The sequence below is a fragment of the Humulus lupulus genome, chromosome 3, assembly GCF_963169125.1.
Source record: "Humulus lupulus chromosome 3, drHumLupu1.1, whole genome shotgun sequence".
In the NCBI taxonomy this organism is placed as follows: Eukaryota; Viridiplantae; Streptophyta; class Magnoliopsida; order Rosales; family Cannabaceae; genus Humulus; species Humulus lupulus.
In genome coordinates, this window is record NC_084795.1 from 97,743,005 (window position 1) to 97,761,314 (window position 18,310).

The 18,310-nt window shown below is 34.2% G+C and overlaps 1 protein-coding gene across 1 annotated transcript; it reads right to left on the bottom strand.

The window, feature by feature from the left end:
- Window positions 1-7,019: 7,019 nt before the first annotated feature.
- LOC133824747 (DUF21 domain-containing protein At4g14240-like) lies at window positions 7,020-17,461 on the bottom strand. Its single transcript, XM_062257723.1, has 6 exons — window positions 17,300-17,461; window positions 8,688-8,771; window positions 8,466-8,579; window positions 8,154-8,210; window positions 7,378-7,449; window positions 7,020-7,040 (listed from the first exon to the last, which is right to left on the bottom strand). The coding sequence occupies exons 1-6, from the start codon at window positions 17,459-17,461 to the stop codon at window positions 7,020-7,022; spliced, it is 510 nt and encodes a 169-aa protein (XP_062113707.1).
- Between the last annotated feature and the right edge of the window lie 849 nt (window positions 17,462-18,310).

Here is an 18,310-nt window from a genome sequence, read left to right on the forward strand (position 1 = left end):
AAACCTTATGTTATAATTAATATTCTTAAACTATAGGTTAAACTTATAAAATCCATAACTATTGCTAGAAGTTTCCAACTAAGTCCCGGCTTGAACCAAAATCCACAAAAATGAACATACTATAACTAATACTAGCTATTACTACTACTACTACTATCTAACTAGCTAAGTAAATTCTGGGACTCTACAGACTTCTCATCATTCAAATCTTTAGAACGAGATTCCTCCTCAATTCTCAAGTTTTTGAGAATTTCCTCCAAAGAAATCTCTTCATTTCTATGGAGCATCTTTTTCCGATAGCCTCTCCACGAAGGAGGTAACTTGGCTATAATGGCACCAACAAGAAATTGTTTCAGAAATACAATTTTAAGAGTAGACAATTTATTCACAATAATTTGCAGTTCATGAATTTGAGGGAGAATGAGTTTATCATCATTAAATTTAAATTCCATATATTGTGTAATAAGGACTTTCTTTGTACCTTCCTCTTCCATTTTGTACTTCTTTTCCAAGGCTTCCCAAATAACCTTGGTGTTGGTGTAGAGATCATAGAGCCTATCTGATAGAGCATTGAGGACGTGACCCCTATAAATCAATTCATCTTCTTTGTGCTAATTAAAACCCAAATTCTTTGTTATCTCATTTTATTATCAATAAAAGAATAGAAATCATTTTTTGACTTGGTCAATCACTTTGCTCACATATTTTATTTTCATGATTATTTGTTTAATATAAACTTCTATTAAATCCGGAGCATATAGCTAATCGTATTTATAGTGACGTAATAACAGTGGAATATAAATATGATTATATGCTCAAAATAAGTTAGTCCTAAGATTAGTCAGTGCACAGGATTTACACTGACTTTCCAATCTACGATATGATCTACTTACACATCACACTGTTATGTTCTTTCAAGAACATTAGCAAAGTAGATAAGATCGGATGTATTTGTTACGTCGGACTGAACCGATATTGACAGTTGATAAGATAAGTAAACATACATTTATTATCTATTCTAGTCATATCATATAGTTGACCATTGGTCAATTCAATCTCAATTCTTAGTGGTTAGTATTCTAACTGATTGTATTATTTGAGTTCTTTGACTTGTTCGTTACCAGCTTACCCTACGGACTAGCCCATACTTACATCTTGGGAACTCGGTAGTATAATTTAGTGGGATAGTTAATCATAGATATGAACATCTATAGCTTCTGATGAAGAAGTGAAACGATGGTTTCCTTTTAGTTTGGTTCATGGCGCTAAATGCTAGAGATCTCATTTCAATAATTAATATTAGTTTACTGAAATATCATTTACAAGGAACTAAGTGTTTTAAAGATAAAATACAATGAGGGGTAAAACAATATTTTAGTCCCATCTCATTGTAGACCGTCTATAGAGGATTGAGTGACAATTATGGTTGTAACAATGGATAATTAATAGTGTATCTATATTTTTTATAGAGCGTTCTATGAATTCAAGAGTGCAATTCCGAGTCTGTAGTGGAGTCACGAGGAATTAATAAGTTAGTAAAGTTATTTGTTAGATTTATGATAACTTATTGGAGTTTGATTTCATAGGCCCATGGTCCCAAGTGTACCATGGATAAAATCATATAGATAGTCTTAATTAATTGATTTAATTATCAATTAGAATTTTCAAAGTTGACCAGGTCAATTTTGGATAGTTTCACAAAGTTATGTAATTTTGAGAGGAAAAGATAAATTAGGGCAGATTTATTAATTAAGATAAATTGGTATCTAAATTAATAAATAAGTTTAAATCAAGGCTAAAATTATAAATAATTAATTTTATAAAGGATTTAATTAATTAAATCAATAGAAAATAATACATGCCTTGATTTTAAGTCCAGCGGGCTTATAATCAAATGGGAAATTTCATGGGCCTAAAGCCCATGCTATTTTTGACCTAGGACTAATTGTTGGCTATTACTTTATTGATTTCTTCATTAATAAATGGAATAATTGAGTATATAAAAGGAATGCTAAGAGAGAGTTGAAAACAGAAGTCGAAACATAAGTTGAAACACAAGTTTCTGATACGTTTTCGATTCTCTATAAACATAAGTCATTTTCTAAGCCTGATTGTTCTTTTCTCTTCTTCTCTCTGTATCTATCTCATGTGTTGAGAATTGTCCACTCGAGTCTAGGTTTACTAAGGATACTTTGGAAGGTTGATAAGAAAATTGAAGATCGGTTCAGTTTCTTGGTAATACTCTGCAACAGAAAGGATACAAGAGTTAGAGAAACTGAAGGAAGGACTCTATTATTCTGCTACGCACTACAAGAAAAAATAGTATTCATAACACTTAAAAACTGCTAACCGGGACTATTGATAGCACTTCTGAAAATGCTAACATAGCCCCTGTTATTAAAAGTCCAGTCTTTTCTATAACAGTTTTTGAATGTTATGTTCGGTGTTATCTTAAACTATTCAATAACACATTTTTAGGTGCTATAATATTGAAATAATAACAGTTAGATAGAGTTTTTGGTTATAAATTTGAAGTTTAATCTTGTACTTTTTTCATAACACTTTTTAGTTTGTTATATTATATAAACCATAACGATTTTTTACGCTTATAATATGTTTCTAAATCATAACATATTAAGGTTTTTTTATTGTGATAATGGTACTTATAAGTTTTTTTTTTAAATTAAAAGATTTTCATTATTGTATTTTGATAAAAAAAAATCAAAATTAATCATAAAATATAATTCTCAATAGATTGATAAACCATAAGTATTACATTAAACAATAACTAATTCAAACTCTGAATGTGTCTATTTCATGAGATCTTAGTTCTAACTTAAGTTTGAACGCATAACATATTAAAGTTTTATAATCTTGAACATTTTTTACTTCAAAAATGAAAAACAAAAAATTACAAGATACACAAAAGTAAACCATGCATGAAACTTGCTCCATCCTTCAATTCATCATCCTTTGTGCACTTGTCTTTGTTGTGAGTCCATTTGTTGTGCACTTGTCATATACCTGTTTCCCTTTCTTGTTTCCCTTTCTTCCACAGGTCCATGTGTAATCCTCTTTGCAATAAAGTCAGTTGTAGTCCACAAAAGGCCTATTGCTGTCAAGCTTATGTTAAGCTCCGTCTTTAGAGCACTGTAAGCTCCAGTCACATCTACACACCTGTAATATTCGAGTGTAATAATGGAATCACACCAGCAATTACTTAAAGTGGTAATTCTAGGGCTTTTATAAAAAGAAAAACAGAACCAAATTGCCTTGTATTAATTAAAAATGCATGAAAGTTGTAATTCTAGGTTTCTATGTTGGAAGTAATGAAATTATAAGATTTTATCAGTCAATCCAAGTATAGGTGTCAGTGTGTGCCTATGCATGTGTGTAATCGGTCACTTGATATATTATGTCACTGCACAATATAGTATCTGATAAAACTGGAAGATTAGAACTTATTAAAGTGGCAGCTATAGTCATCCATGTTGCATTAATGAAATAATTAGCTCTTATTAAATATATATGTATTATACTTTCAAAAGCATCAATCAAGCAATCAAAGAATATGTACTATTATCTGATAGAAGTGTCAAATGTAAGCATGAAAAATCATAGACAACCTATGACTTCAATACAGTAATGTGTATAGAAAGGAAGAATGAAAAGGCTAATAAAAGCAGACATTACATTCTATGATATCCCTTTGGGTTTGGTTGACAATTCCTGGAAGTGATCTGAACCTAAAATAACACATATGGATTGATCTAATGCATCTAGTGCCATCTAACACTTTCTTAAATATCATAAATTGTCACCTAAAATATTATAGATATATATAAAAACATATATCCTACTAAACAAACAGTAAGTTACATGATTTACCTAAGAATTTAAAGAGGAAAGAATACTGAAGTCGCTGTACTGGCCAGACGATTCCCTCAATAACTTTTTCACACCAGTAGAAACCTCTTGTCAAGAAAATGCTGCAAGAAAATCCCAAACAAAAATACTAGTTTCTAGTTACCAAATAGAGATTAACAATTTTCAAATAAATATGAATTACAATATAGAGAGCAAACCTTATTTACATTCAATCCTAAAGCCTTGTTTCCTTCATCCAAGTCTTCCAACTTTTTTAATCTTTCACACTCCAACTTTAGTGCAGCTTCTGCAGCTTTAGTAATGTCACCTACCACCAATAGCCCCTTTCACGCATCAGATAACAGAAAAATTCTTTAAAGAGTACAGAGAACATGAATAAACTGAAAAAAACAGAGGGGAATACAGTGGAGTGTCAAAAATGAACTATTGCCAAAACCTAGCTGATCTTTGTGAAAATTAGGGCTAAACTAGATTTTTAGATAAAAGGGAAAATGATTATATTTATAGATCAGTACAAGGTTGCTATATTTTCCTGGTAGCCAAATTACCTGCTGATGCTGAATTTATTGGTTTTTCAAATTCAGATTCCTTGGTTTTGGCTTTAGTTCATGGTCCCTTTGGATAGCAGTCAAGTGATTATCAAGTGCTTCGACACTACAGATGATGACCCAAAAATTAGAAAACAGAAAGTCCAAATCTGACTTAAACAATAAAAAAGAAGAAGGAGATGAGAAATCATTAAAATTCCAGGGAAAAAAAATATCAAAAACATGAGCACTTTAATGAGGGGAGGCAAAAAAAACAATACAACATTATTAACAAAGGAATTGCAGTCTTATATTTTTCTTCCATCAAGTATGGCTGAATTTCAAGTGCTGACTCATTCTCAGAGTCGTCATCATCACTAAGAGATAAATCAAGAAAATACAAAGTATTAATAGAAACTAGCGAGATCTCTAACAATCAATGTGATATCACATACCATAGAAATATCATAGAAGTCTGTCATGAATACACAACAGCTGAATAAAGCTTTTGATGATAGAATAGGGATGCAAAACTTGAATTGATAAATGGAATATAAGTAAAGGAAAGAAATCAATGCCAGTTAAATGCATACCTAACAACCATATACTTCACACTAGTTAAAACAGAACATTTCACAAATGACAAATATGGAATAGAATATATATGAAGATAAAACTCCAAAGTAAATTAGATAAAATATAATCACGTGTGAAGACCTGTTGCCATTTTTTCCTTTCTGTTTTATGTGCATCTGGTTGTTTTTTATGCTCTGTATTCTAAATTAGTTTTCTATTTCTATTGTTGCTCTTTCCAACTGCTTAGAAAGACCTTAAGGCATTAGTTGACTAATATATACATAAATAAAGAAACCCATGTAAGAAAGCTCAAATACCTTGAACCTGAATATTAATCAAAGAAACTTCCAACATTGAATGTTGCTTTATGCATTTTAATTTCTCATTCAGACCTGGCTAAAAGCATTGAAGCAATCAATACAAAATATTATATTACCACTGTGTCAAAAAGCAATCAGTTGAGTATTTATATTAGATGAAATTAGCGCATAAATGATCAAATCTTAATAATGGACCCATTCTAAAGATACTTTCATCTTTTACCAAAACATTGATAAGTGCTTATAGTAACTCTTAAAAAAACCATATTAATTATCAAAAGCATCAAACAAAGAAGCCTAAATAATATAAATATGCATATAGAAATAGACATGTTCTGTAAAATTATTACTAGGCAGCCACAGAAAAGTCTTCTCCCCATCAATTGTAGGAAGCTTGCTTTTCCCATTAGTCTTCACCACAGCTGCCATATGACTCCTGCCCTTCTGAAACTCGTTTAATATATCGTACAGTGGCATATCGGCAGGAACTCTGAGTATACAACATACAAATCAACACTGGATACTCTGACTGAATGTATTTTCTGAAAAATAAAAAATTAGTAATTGAAGAGTTAAGCAAACCGTGGTATTCTCCGGATGGAAACGGCACTGACTGGAGTCTCTGTTTCAGGTCGTACAGTAAGAAGACTTTTCACCAAACAATAAGCAGCATTGAACAAGTTAAAGAGCAGAGTACAAAGTATGTTGCCCGCTGTTAGTTCCTTTGATAAGTCAAATTTAAAATGCATCTAGTATACAAACATCTTCTAAACATTCACATTCTACTATTCTAGCACCCACCAGAAGCAATCCAATAACATTCTTCGGATTCCCAGAATAGACAGGAACTCGACTATGCCCCCGAGCAAGAACTTTTCCCATAGCCTCCCTGTGTTATTGAATAAAAGGAGGAGAAAAATGAGAAATACAGTAAAAAAATATAATTTTTTTCTACAACAAACTTCTGCTAAGAAAACAGAAAATAACTGTACGACGAGAAAACACATTGAGCTGTCATGTGATTCAAACATTCCTAACATTTCAATTGTAGCATAAGACATGTTTCAGTAAAACATGGGTCACGCCATTATGATATGCCAGAGCACTATATGCGAAAATAAAAATAAAATGTACAAACTATCCTCAGTGAAACTTTGTGTAAAAAGGTGACAGAACTATTGACAAGCCAGCAACTAATTGGGATAGTATTCCTAAGATGATAGGCTAGGAGCCTAGGACTGATATCACAGCTAAAATATCCTTCTTTTAACACAATCTATCACTACAACAACAACAAAACTTTCTATATTTTCTTCTTTTATAAAAAAATAGTTTCTAAGGTCGAGTGACTGAAACTTTGAAAATCAGCTAAAAACAGCATGTAAACAAAAATTGTGAAAACCAGTAAAATCCAATTGACAGAAAGAAAGAACAATGAATTCATGACCAAAACTCACCAGTCCAACTTTGAATTGACATCTAAGGAAAACGTTGATTTAATGGGTGTCATAGCCTCCTCAGCTGTCTGTTTTTTAAGATTTAAAAAAATTAATAATAAAAAGAAAGTAAGATGCTGATTTTCTAATCATGACACATTATTGCAAGCTTACTATCATATTCAAGTTACAATTTCAGTATGAGCATAAAGAGTGAAATCATTATACATCAAAATGAAACTATAATGACAAGAAAAGTTTCAGAATGCTCTTTAAACCAAAAGATAAGATGACTGGGGAGTAAAGTAAAAAAATCCAAACAACATTAAAACAGAATATTGAATAAGCGAGCTCGAGAGAGAGAAAGATTTAGCATGAGCACAGAGTTTCAAATAGTTATACTTCAAAATGAAATTACAATTAAAAAAAATAAGTTTTAGCCTCTTTGGTATAGTTCTAAAGACTCAGAGAGAGAGAGAGAGAGAAGTAGAAGAAGTAAAATAAACTTTCATATTCACCAGGATTTACGTCCACCTCATATAATAGTTGGATATAATACTATCACTGGCATACATGCAAATTAGAAGGAAATGAATGTAAGGAATAATGATATTTCTATTAAGACCTTACCTTCTTAGTTAAATCTAGTGCCCCACTTATAATTGTTGTCTCGTCATTTGTAAGCTCACCACCCTTGCCGGCCTATTATGACAAGATAAGGAAATCAGAACTAATGCCAAGATATATCTGTGGTAGATGATAGCAATAATTCGTATTTTCAACTTGTAAAGCTATTCCTTAAGTTAAAGAGCATATTAATTATCCTCAACAACTTTACTTTACCTCTTGGCTGTGGATGGCACTACTACAAATATAGGGTTTCTCTGCGCTTTTTTTTCAATCTAAAATAAAAAGCGCAGAGAAAAGGATTGAAGGACACTTAGGAACTTTGTTACTGCGGTTTTTTTAAAAAACGCAATGTAAAGTAGGAAAAGTGGGAGAAAAACGCAGAGAAAAGTTGCACTACTTTTCTCCGCGGTTTTCTTAAGAAAACCGCAGAGAAATAAAGACTTTTCTCCGCGGTTTTATTGAAAAAACCGCAGAGAAAAGTAGTGTAATTTTTCAAAACTTTTACCAAGCATAACTTTGTGCTCGGTTGTCCGTTTTGATTGTTTTTTTTTAACTTTGTTTTTTAACTTTAAAAAAACCGCGGAGAAAAGTACATCTTTCTCTGCGGTTGGCTTACTACAACCGCAGAGAAAAGTGACACTTTTCTCTACAGTTGGCATACCACTTTTCTCTGCGGTCGAATACATTGCGCTTTTCAATACTCTCGAAAACCGCAGTGTATTGAGTAAAAAAACCGCAGTGAAAAGCCTTTTTTGTAGTAGTGTGGAGACAAGGACTTTTAACTGAGCTCGCCTAAATAAAGCTTTATTATGTCCTAATACCCAATCCAAAATCTGCATTGTGTATATCTCAGGTCAAAAAATAGATATAAATCCCTTATAATCTGATATCATTAAGAATCCATCGTTTTGCAACCAGATTCCACAATTTTGCTTTACATTTATGATTTATTTTTAACCACTGAAAAAATACTTAAATTCAATGACTAAAACACCAGTTTAAAATAGTATAGATTAGAGGGTTGATAAATGCAAATTCCAAGTTCACATTTAAATGTTTAAACATCAACTTTCCATTGGAGATTGTACCTTTCCAATTGGGTATGAAATTGGGTAGCAAATTATCATCAAAATCCGAACAAGCCAAACAAAGTTGGAACCTACTGCAAGTCCATATCTAGTGCATATAGCTTGTGGGATAACCTTATTTAGAAAAACGAATATCAAGTTTCCATCATAATAAGCCAACAAAAATATTGACACTTTACTGTTAAACCAAGCATGAAAGTTAATGGAACAAAAATAAAATACCTCTCCAAAAAATAGAACAAAAGTCATAGAGAGAATTATAGCCACATACTGATTGAACATTTTATCCAAGTAAATTGGAAGGGCCTGCAAATTTGTGAATCACCATATCAAAACATCAATCTGGATTGTGAATACTCGATAAATATATAATCTATGCATAAAATCACATCAAATTCCAAATGCCAATCGAAAAAATTATTCCAACACAAGCATATATATATTGATAATATTCAAAATGGTTTTTTGATATTAAATTGAAATCTGAAAAAAAAAAAATTATACCTTACAGAGAAAAATGGAGGTCTCCAGTTCTTGCTCAAAGCCAGCGGGAGAGATAAACAAAGAGGGGGGGACGAGAGACTCAATGACTACAGCACGGGCGTGGTCGTGGTGTGCTTCAGTTGCATGAGTACCGGCGTGAGGGAGGCTTCAGCAGGGGTGTGGTTGTGGTGTGGTTCAACGACGCGAGGGTTAGAAAGCCGAGAGAATGTGAGAGAGCGAATGAGAGAAGGAGCAAGGGAGAGCAAATGAGAGAAAGACTGAATGCACTGAGAGATTAGGGATTTGAGACTGAATGCACTGAGACTGAATGTAATGAGAGAAAGACTGGTAGAGATTAGGGAGATTAGGGATTTGAGAGAGGGAGAGGCACGCTGGTAGAGATTAGGGATTTGAGAGAGGGAGAGGCATGTTGTTCTTCTTTGTCAATTTGTTGTTCTCTTTTGTCAATTTCAGGCGGCAAAAAGTGTTTCATTTGCCGCCTAAATTTTTTTTCCCGTGTCTTTTTTTCTTGTCTCCGTATCAATAGCACTTCTAAAATTACGTTATATTTTAATGTAATATTTGAGAAAAATTGTTGTAGTGGCGTATAATGTAAGTATTCTTATCATTATTTCTCTTTGAATTCAATTTTAGAAGCATGTTCTAGGTTATCTCATATTAATTTGTTTAGTATTAGATCTACATGAAAATAAATAAAGATCATGTATAAGTTTTTCCAACATGATTAGGTATAACCAATAGGATTAGACTTGCAAAAAACATATTTTTGAGCATTTACGTAAATCCAAGTAATACAGCAGGCAACGCGTTGCCTGCTAGGGTTTCTGGAAACCCTAGCTTTCAGGCAATGTGTCGCCTCCTGGATGGTGACGTATCGCCACCCCCTCTGATTTTGGACACTTCCAAAGGTCCAAAAATACTCCAAGTTCCACCAAACTTTTTGGGAACCCTTAGATACTTTTATGTATTTTTTTGGACTCAAATTTGCATTTTATAAGTGCCTATAATTTGAAACTCAAATTCACATCTTCACTATATGAATTCTATTAAGTGTTTATATCTTGCTTGTATTTTAACACTTTATCATTTATATTTAACCAATCATAACAAAAATTTCTAAGAAGACTATACTTACTGGCCAGCGTGAAAATGGGTTGTATGCCTTCAATCAAAACCAAATTCACCTACTGCCTATTCCTTTATCTGTCAACCATTCAACTAAGATTTCGTCCACTTCCATTCTAGCTTCTGTTTGTAATAATTCCTCATGATTCCGCTGCCACAGTTACCACAAAGAAGAGTGTACCTCACAATGTATTCCATTTTTCCTTATGGCATAGCAGGTTAGGCCACCCTTATACTCACACTATTAAAACTGTACTCAAAGAATGTCATATTCAATCAAGCAATAAAACTATTTCAGATTTTGGTCATGCTTGTTGTCTTGGTGAAGCTCATAAAATTTCCTTTTCCAATTCTAAATTTTTTTATACAAAACTACTTCAACTCATTCATATTGATCCTTGGGGCCCTTCCCCTAGTGTCTCATTTAGTTGTTATAAATATTACATTAGCTTTGTGGATGCTTTTAGTAGGCACACTTTGATATATCTCTTGCATACGCAATCATAAGCTTTCCAAACATTCCAAAATTTTAAGAAACAGACTGAGTTACAATTTGAACTCCCAATTAAAGCAGTACAAAGTGACAGTGGGGGCGAGTTCAAAGCTTATGATAATTGTAACGCCCTGGTTACCCCAGAAAAGTAACAGTGAACCGGAAATTTGACCCGATACCCGAGTCCTTTGGTTAAAAACGTGTTCTAAGTGTCATTAACGAGTTAAGGTGGAAAATCAATTAAAAGGAAAGGATATATTTTATTATAAAACTGTTCATGGGCCCACAAGAACATTTACAAGTTATTTACAACTCAAAAAGGTCATTACTGTTTCAAAATTTCAAATCTGCCAACCTAAGCGACAAAAATAAGGTCAACCCCCTAGTTCCTCTGAGAACTTCTTGGCCGTGGTGGTCAAGCGGCCGCATATGTACACATCACCACCTAAGCTCTCCACTCAAGGCTGAGTGAGCTTTTCCTTCCCTTTACCTGCACCACATAGCACCCATGAGCCAAGGCCCAGCAAGAAACAAAATAAAGCATGATATAATATCAACAATGATCGTAATAATCATTTAGGACCATCAGTCCAAACAAATAGGTGACAGTCGCAAAAGTCACTAAAATAGGTCCAGCTCCCTTTAGCCTTGTGACGATAGAGTCATCGGGGCTTTATAGATAAGTGAACTTTTATTAGTTCGAACAGGATAGGTGCATGGTGACTAGTCACCATCATAACCCTCCTCATGTTCTTAAAGTCATAACCCTGGAACATCGTTCCCTAGCCATGTGACAAGCAGTCACCAGGGCCTTAAAACCCTGACTCTAGTAACTAGTCTTAGACTAGACAAGCGCTTATAAGTTCATCGAACTTAGGGTCGGTCCAGTATTAATGCCTTAGAGCCATTCAACGCTGATATCGATTAGATCTAATCTTCATTTGGCTCGACGTTTATGACGCTATGCAATTCTGACTCTTAGGTCAGTGTCCCTGACTAGTCAGTACATATACAAGTATACAACATTCGCTAGCATCCAATAGGCAATCCATGTCCACATTTATCAAAAAAAATTCCTCAATACAATCACGCATGTCACATGTACACAGGGTGCAGTTTTCTTACCTCAAGTTCGAGTGAGAAATAATATAAGAACGACCCTTGAGAACGATCAACCTTTAGATTCCTTAGCGATTACCTAATCATAACAAATTAGAAACCATCAATAAAGTAAATCAATGAATGGTTTACAATCTAAACCACACTCCCGGGATCAATCCCTCACTCTCAGGACTCTCAAACTACTCAAAAGGGGTAAAGGAACCAACCCCCGAGCCTTGAAAACCATCCCGAGCCCTAAAAATAACTTACCCTGAAACTTACCTAGCGCCTAGGCACTGCCAACCAGCGCTGGGGCGCTGCCCTAGAAACAGAGAGGGCTACTCTCTGCCCTGCATAGCACTGGGGCACTAGGACTGGCGCTGGGGCACCAGCTTTAGACCAACAGCTACACTGATTTTCCCTCCTTGCGATTCCTCTTGAAACCAACCATCCAAACCAATCCCAAACCTTACCAAAACATCCAATTCAACCCCTAAACCTCATCTACATCACCCCCTCACCAAAACCCAATCAAACATACACAAAAACTCCCATTGATTCCAACTTTCCACATCAAAATCTATAGGCTGAAAACTAAAAGAAAAACAAAGTAACACTTGAAATTCATGGACAATTCCTTACCTCCAGCTGGTTTTGAATCCTCCTTAGTAGATGAACTAATCCTACAACCCCCAAGCTTTGATTTCCTAGCTTGACACTTCAATTTGGGACCAAAATCCTCAAAGGGAGAGAGGGAGAAAATGATGTATGGGAAGGAGAAGAGTGCTCTGTTTTGTTCTATATGCTTCTACAGCCAACTTAAAACATATATAACCCAAGCCAATTGACCTTAATGCCCCTAGGTCATTTAAAGCTTCTAAAGTCTCCCCAAGGGTAAAATCATCATCTTTCACCTATTTCGTTAATCATAATTAACGCTCTCCAACTCCCGCTACTCTCGATAATCCCAAACACCAATAATTCATATCCCGTTACCCTTTTATTCCCGGCAACGTTCTAATCATTAAAACATCCCGAGACTCACCCCGAGCCTCGAACTTAATCCCGTTATGACTAAACCGCTACTTAATATTCAAAGATCGTCTCATGTTGAATAGCTCGAACAAATCCACATAATAATGTGGCCTCAACAATATATCACCAACATGCATACAAATATACAATTACGCCCTCAACGGGCCAAATTACCAAAATTCCCCTATAATTAAAATGTGGACCCACATGCATGCATTTAATGTCATATCATAATATAATTCACATAAACATGCATATATTCAATTAATGGCATAATTAAACAAGTATGGCCCTCCCGGCCTACTAATCCCGCCATTAAACCATATCGAAGAATTCAGGGCATTACAATAATTTTTCCTATTCAAATGGCATCCTTCACAAATAATCTTGTCCACATACACATGAGAAAAATTAGGTTGTCAAAAGAAAGCACTGACACATTGTTGATAGTTGTTTGTCCCTCTTAGCTCATGCTCACATGCCCCTAAAGTTCTGGGAAAAGGCTTTTAGGATAGTTGTATACTTGATAAATCGTTTACCAACACCAGACCTTCAAAATAATTCACCCTTTTAGACCCTTTTTCATAAACTCCCCACCTATTCCACACTTAAAGTGTTCAAGTGCACATGTTATCCCAATTTGAGACCTTATAATTGCCATAAACTTCAGTTTAGATCACAAAAATGCACCTTTATTGGGTATAGTTTAGCTCATAAAGACTACAAGTGCCTTAGTACCGATGGCCGCATATTTCTTTCAAGGGATGTCATCTTTGATGAACATTCCTTTCCTTTTCAAACCAGTAAGACTCCAATTCATACTTTGTCCTCTCCATTCATATGTCTACCATAAACTTCACCTCCTTTAATCCTTAGACCACATCACACCAACATACAAACTGACATTTCCAACAACATTCAACCTATTCTATCTCACTCACCATCGCATAGTCATTCTTCTCATGCATCTGACCAGCAAGATATAATATCTACATCTGATTCATTAACAACAGAAACTACTTCTAATCTAACTTATATTGTAACCACTGACTTGTGTGTCGGTACTTCTTCAGCTCCCAGAGATGCAAATGCCATAACTACTTATGCACCTACTGCTACTGTCACTAGTGCTCATCCTATGCAAACCCGTTCCAAAAGTGGCATTCACAAGCCTAAGGTGTTCATGGAAGTTGTTGTTCCCAACACACCAAAAGAAGCCTTACTTGATCCAAAGTTGACTTAGGTTATGCATGAAATACTAGAGGCTCTCTGCAGGAATAACACATGGACTCTTGTTTCCCTTCCTGCTTGAAGACAATCTTTAGGCTGTAAATGGATCTTCAAAGCAAGGGGAAATCCATATGGGTCAGTAAACAAGGATAACGAATGCTTATTGGCCAAGGGGCTTCATCAACAAGCTGGTCTAGACTATCAAGAAACTTTCAACCCAATTTTAAAGCCAGTAACTACCCGAGTAGTTATCACAATTGCTCTCTCAAGAGGTTGGTCAATATATCAACTCGACGTGAACAATGCATTTTTACATAGTGATCTAAGTGAAGAAGTATACATGAGTTAACCTTCGGGCTTTGAAGACAAAGACAATCCTCCAGCTTTTTGTAAACTTCACAAAGCCTTATATGGACTAAAGAAAGCTCCAAGAGCTTGGTTTAAAAAACTTGCTGTTATTCTTGTCTCTTTTGAGTTTGTTTTTTCTCGAGCTGACACCTCAATGTTCCTAAGTTATCCTCTAACTCACACCACCATCATTCTAGTGTATGTGGTTGACATCCTTGTCACTAGTAGTTGTTCTCATGTTATCTCTACTCTCATTTTTTATTTGAATATAATATTTGCTTAAAAGGATCTTGGTGGAAATAATTTTTTCCTTGGCATTGAGGTTACTCACACTGCTGATGGTGTGCTATTATCTCAGTCTAAGTACATCAAGGACTTACTAGACAGAGTAAAGATGCAATTCGCCAAACCACAGTCAACACCAATGAATTGAGGCCTACGACTCTCAGCGTTTGGCAATGAACCAGTAGAAAGCCCTCAATACTACAAGTTCATTGTAGGGGCTCTTCAATATCTCATTGTCACTAGACCAAAAATCACTTATTGTGTCAACAAATTTTGAAAGTTTATGCACTCTCCTATGCAATCTCACTGGTGTGCAGTGAAACGAATATTTCAGTATTTATCTCGCACGGTGGATCATGGTCTACATATCAAGCAGTCCAACAATCTTGACTTTGTGGGATTCTGTGATGCTGATTGGGTGACTGGCCTGGATGATAGAAGGTCCACGAGTGGTTATTGCATTTTCTTTGGCTCAAATCTCTTAGCTTGGCAATCGAACAAAAAAAACAAACTATTTCAAGGTCCTCAACAAAGGCTGAATTTCGAAGCCTTGCCAACATCACCACTGAACTTACATGGATTTATTTTCCGCTGAAAGAGTTGAAAGTATTATAGTGAAGTACCCCAGTTGTTTGATGTGATAATCTGAGTACCATAATGTTGACTACTAACCCTGTCCTCCACGCTCGAACCAAGAACATCGAGTTGGACCTATATTTTGTAAGAGAAAATGTTCTAAGCAGAGAGTTAGATGTTAGACATGCCCCTGCCAATGATCAAATTGCTGACTGCTATACAAAAGCCATCTCAAGTACCAAATTTCCAATTCTAAGAGACAAACTCAAAGTTGAAGCACTTTCAACTATAGTTTGAGGGGGGATCTAAAGTGAGCTTAGCTATATATTATTCTGTTTTAGTTGTTAGCTAAAGTTGTTAGTTACGGGTTGTTAATAGCTTGGGACTATATATATATGTGTGTGTGTAAACTCTTGTAATCTTATTGAAATATATAGATAAATACAACACATTATTCAGTTCCATTACTTTTCTCTGATTTCGTTCACATACACCACAGAACCATCATCAAGGGTGAGTGATTTGATGCTATGGAAATATTTGGTATGATTTCAACCAGGAAACACGAAGGTCTCTTTCAGAGATTAGTCACATATGTAAATAATTTTATACATAATTAATATATTTTTATATATATTAATAACATTATTTTATATTATTTGTGAATAAAATTATAGAAATATTATTATGTAATTAATATAATATAATTGAATCGTTTTGGTTCTGTGAAGGAGATTTCATCCTATTCCACTTAAGAATATGTATACATATAATCTCAATGTGTGACAATTTCTTTAATTTACAACTGCATACACTCGTCAAATTTATTATAAATTTAACCTTACCAATATTCATAAGGTCTATATAATTTATGTAACTTTATTTTTTAGCAAAACATAAATTTTTATTTTGTTTTTTGTTTTATAATTATTTTGAGTTTAATAACTCATCTCGCTGCAACAATTTTATAACCATTTGAGTTTAGTTATGATTTCACATTAACATTCAAAACATATATGTCTAAATTGGATTATGCTTTTACCTTTTAACGGATGGCACAAAACCACAATATTCTACATAAAAAAAAACCTACAATAATAAATATAAGTTATAAGAAAATAAAACTAAATAAATATTAATTATGCGTATATAATTATGGAGTTTTCTAATAAAAGCAAAATGAATAAATAATTTTTTTAATAGTTAGATTCAAATAACAGAGTTTTTTTATAAACAAAAATCATCTTAAAAGTTAATCAGAAATAATTTAAATTAGTTATGTTACATATTATACCTATTTTTGGCACAATGACATGGTCGATAATGTGGCAAAAATATGTTAATTAGGATTCAGAGAATAAATTGTTCGCCAATTATGGAAGTTGGTCACCACTTACTCGATCGCCAAACCAAAGCATAATGCTTGGTTGCCATATATTCATAGATTGGGCAGATAACATGAAATAGTATATTTACTTCATTTAGTTGGAAAATTGTCTGTGATATACCCAGATTTCTTAGGATTTAGCTGCAATCAGAAATGAGTGGCTATGTACCTAACACCGCTCAAATTCCCACTATAAATACTGGATTATATGAGTTTGTTGATTTATGGTTTTTGATGGATTTTGGTCACTGTTATTTTCTGGGTTTCAATTTTATTGTTCAACTAAGACTTTTGGAATTGTAATCATATTTATTTATTTATGAGTTGTTTTTCATATTGAATAAATGATGTTAAAATTGAATTTTGATTGCAAAATTATATATGAATTTTGGGCATAAATCTCATGGGGTTTAGGTTTTCGGAGTTTGAATTTTTTTTCTTGAATTGTATTTTTTTTAACACGGAGGAGAACGGGAGAATGAGAGGGGAAACTACATTAATTGACCCTAATTAACCCTATATTTATAACTCTAACCCTTAGTCAATGTTTTTCACATTATTGACTCTTTAAGACAAAATTACCCCTCTGTTAAACAAACAATTAGAAACAAATGTAACCCTTACCCTTCTCATCTCTAAGCTTCCCACAAAAAACCCTCCCAAACCCAGCTATATTCAATGTTGTTGTCGAATAAGCTTCGATGGTTTTGTCGTCTCAGGCCAGCACCACGTCATCTCCACCACACCAACGCATGTCCACCCAACTGCATCCTCGTCTCTGCCCAGCAGCACTGCATCATCGTCTCCGCCCATCCGTCGAGTTCCCTTCATTGAAGCCTGCCACCACCACCGTCGTTGAAGCCTGCCACCACCACAGTCGAAGACCCTAGCACCGAAGGCTCCCCCCACCATTGCTGAAGCCTCTCACCACCAAAGTCAAATCCCCTAGCATCGAAGGCTCCCACCACCATCGTTGAAGCCTCCCACCACCACCCTTTGTGTATTTTGTTTCTCCAAAAACATAGATTTATATACAACTTACAATCAGGTAATGTAATTGTTGTTTGTTTATATTTTATATTTTCATTGTTTATGATATTCTTTTGTAGTAATTTGAAACATATTTGTTGAATTTTCATAGTGCCCACCAAGTGTTTGTAATAATGCTCAACTAAAAATGCATGGCCTCAATTTCTAGTGTGATATTATTAGTTTATTGGAATAAATTTATTAGCATATTATATATGATATATAAGTGAAAATCAATTATGGAAGGAACATGTAACTCAAATGCACTAGTTTGTTATCAAATATATGAATGAGTATTATCTAATGCCAAACATGCTCAAAGTAGCTAAAGAATAGGCACCATATTTATCCCCATTGGTTTGAATTGATTCTTCATGGGGTATTATCTAATGCCAAACATGTCGAAATTTGTTAGAAGAAGTTTGTATAAGTTTGATCCATTTTGGTGTGAAAAACGAGTGAATTTAGTGTGAACTTGCTGTGAAACATGAGTGAATATAGTTTGACCCAAGTGCGAATGTGGTATGACCAATTAATGTGTGAATTTAGTGTGAATCATGGAAGAATTTGGTGTGGACCATGTGTGAGCCGTTGAGATTTTATTTGAGTTTGTGATTTATAAGTAATGTTTGTACCTTATTAATTTATTATTTTTTTGCAGGATCTTGTGAAGGCCACGCTCAATCCAACGGAGCCCGAACATGTCAAAATTTATTAGCTTTGTAGACAATG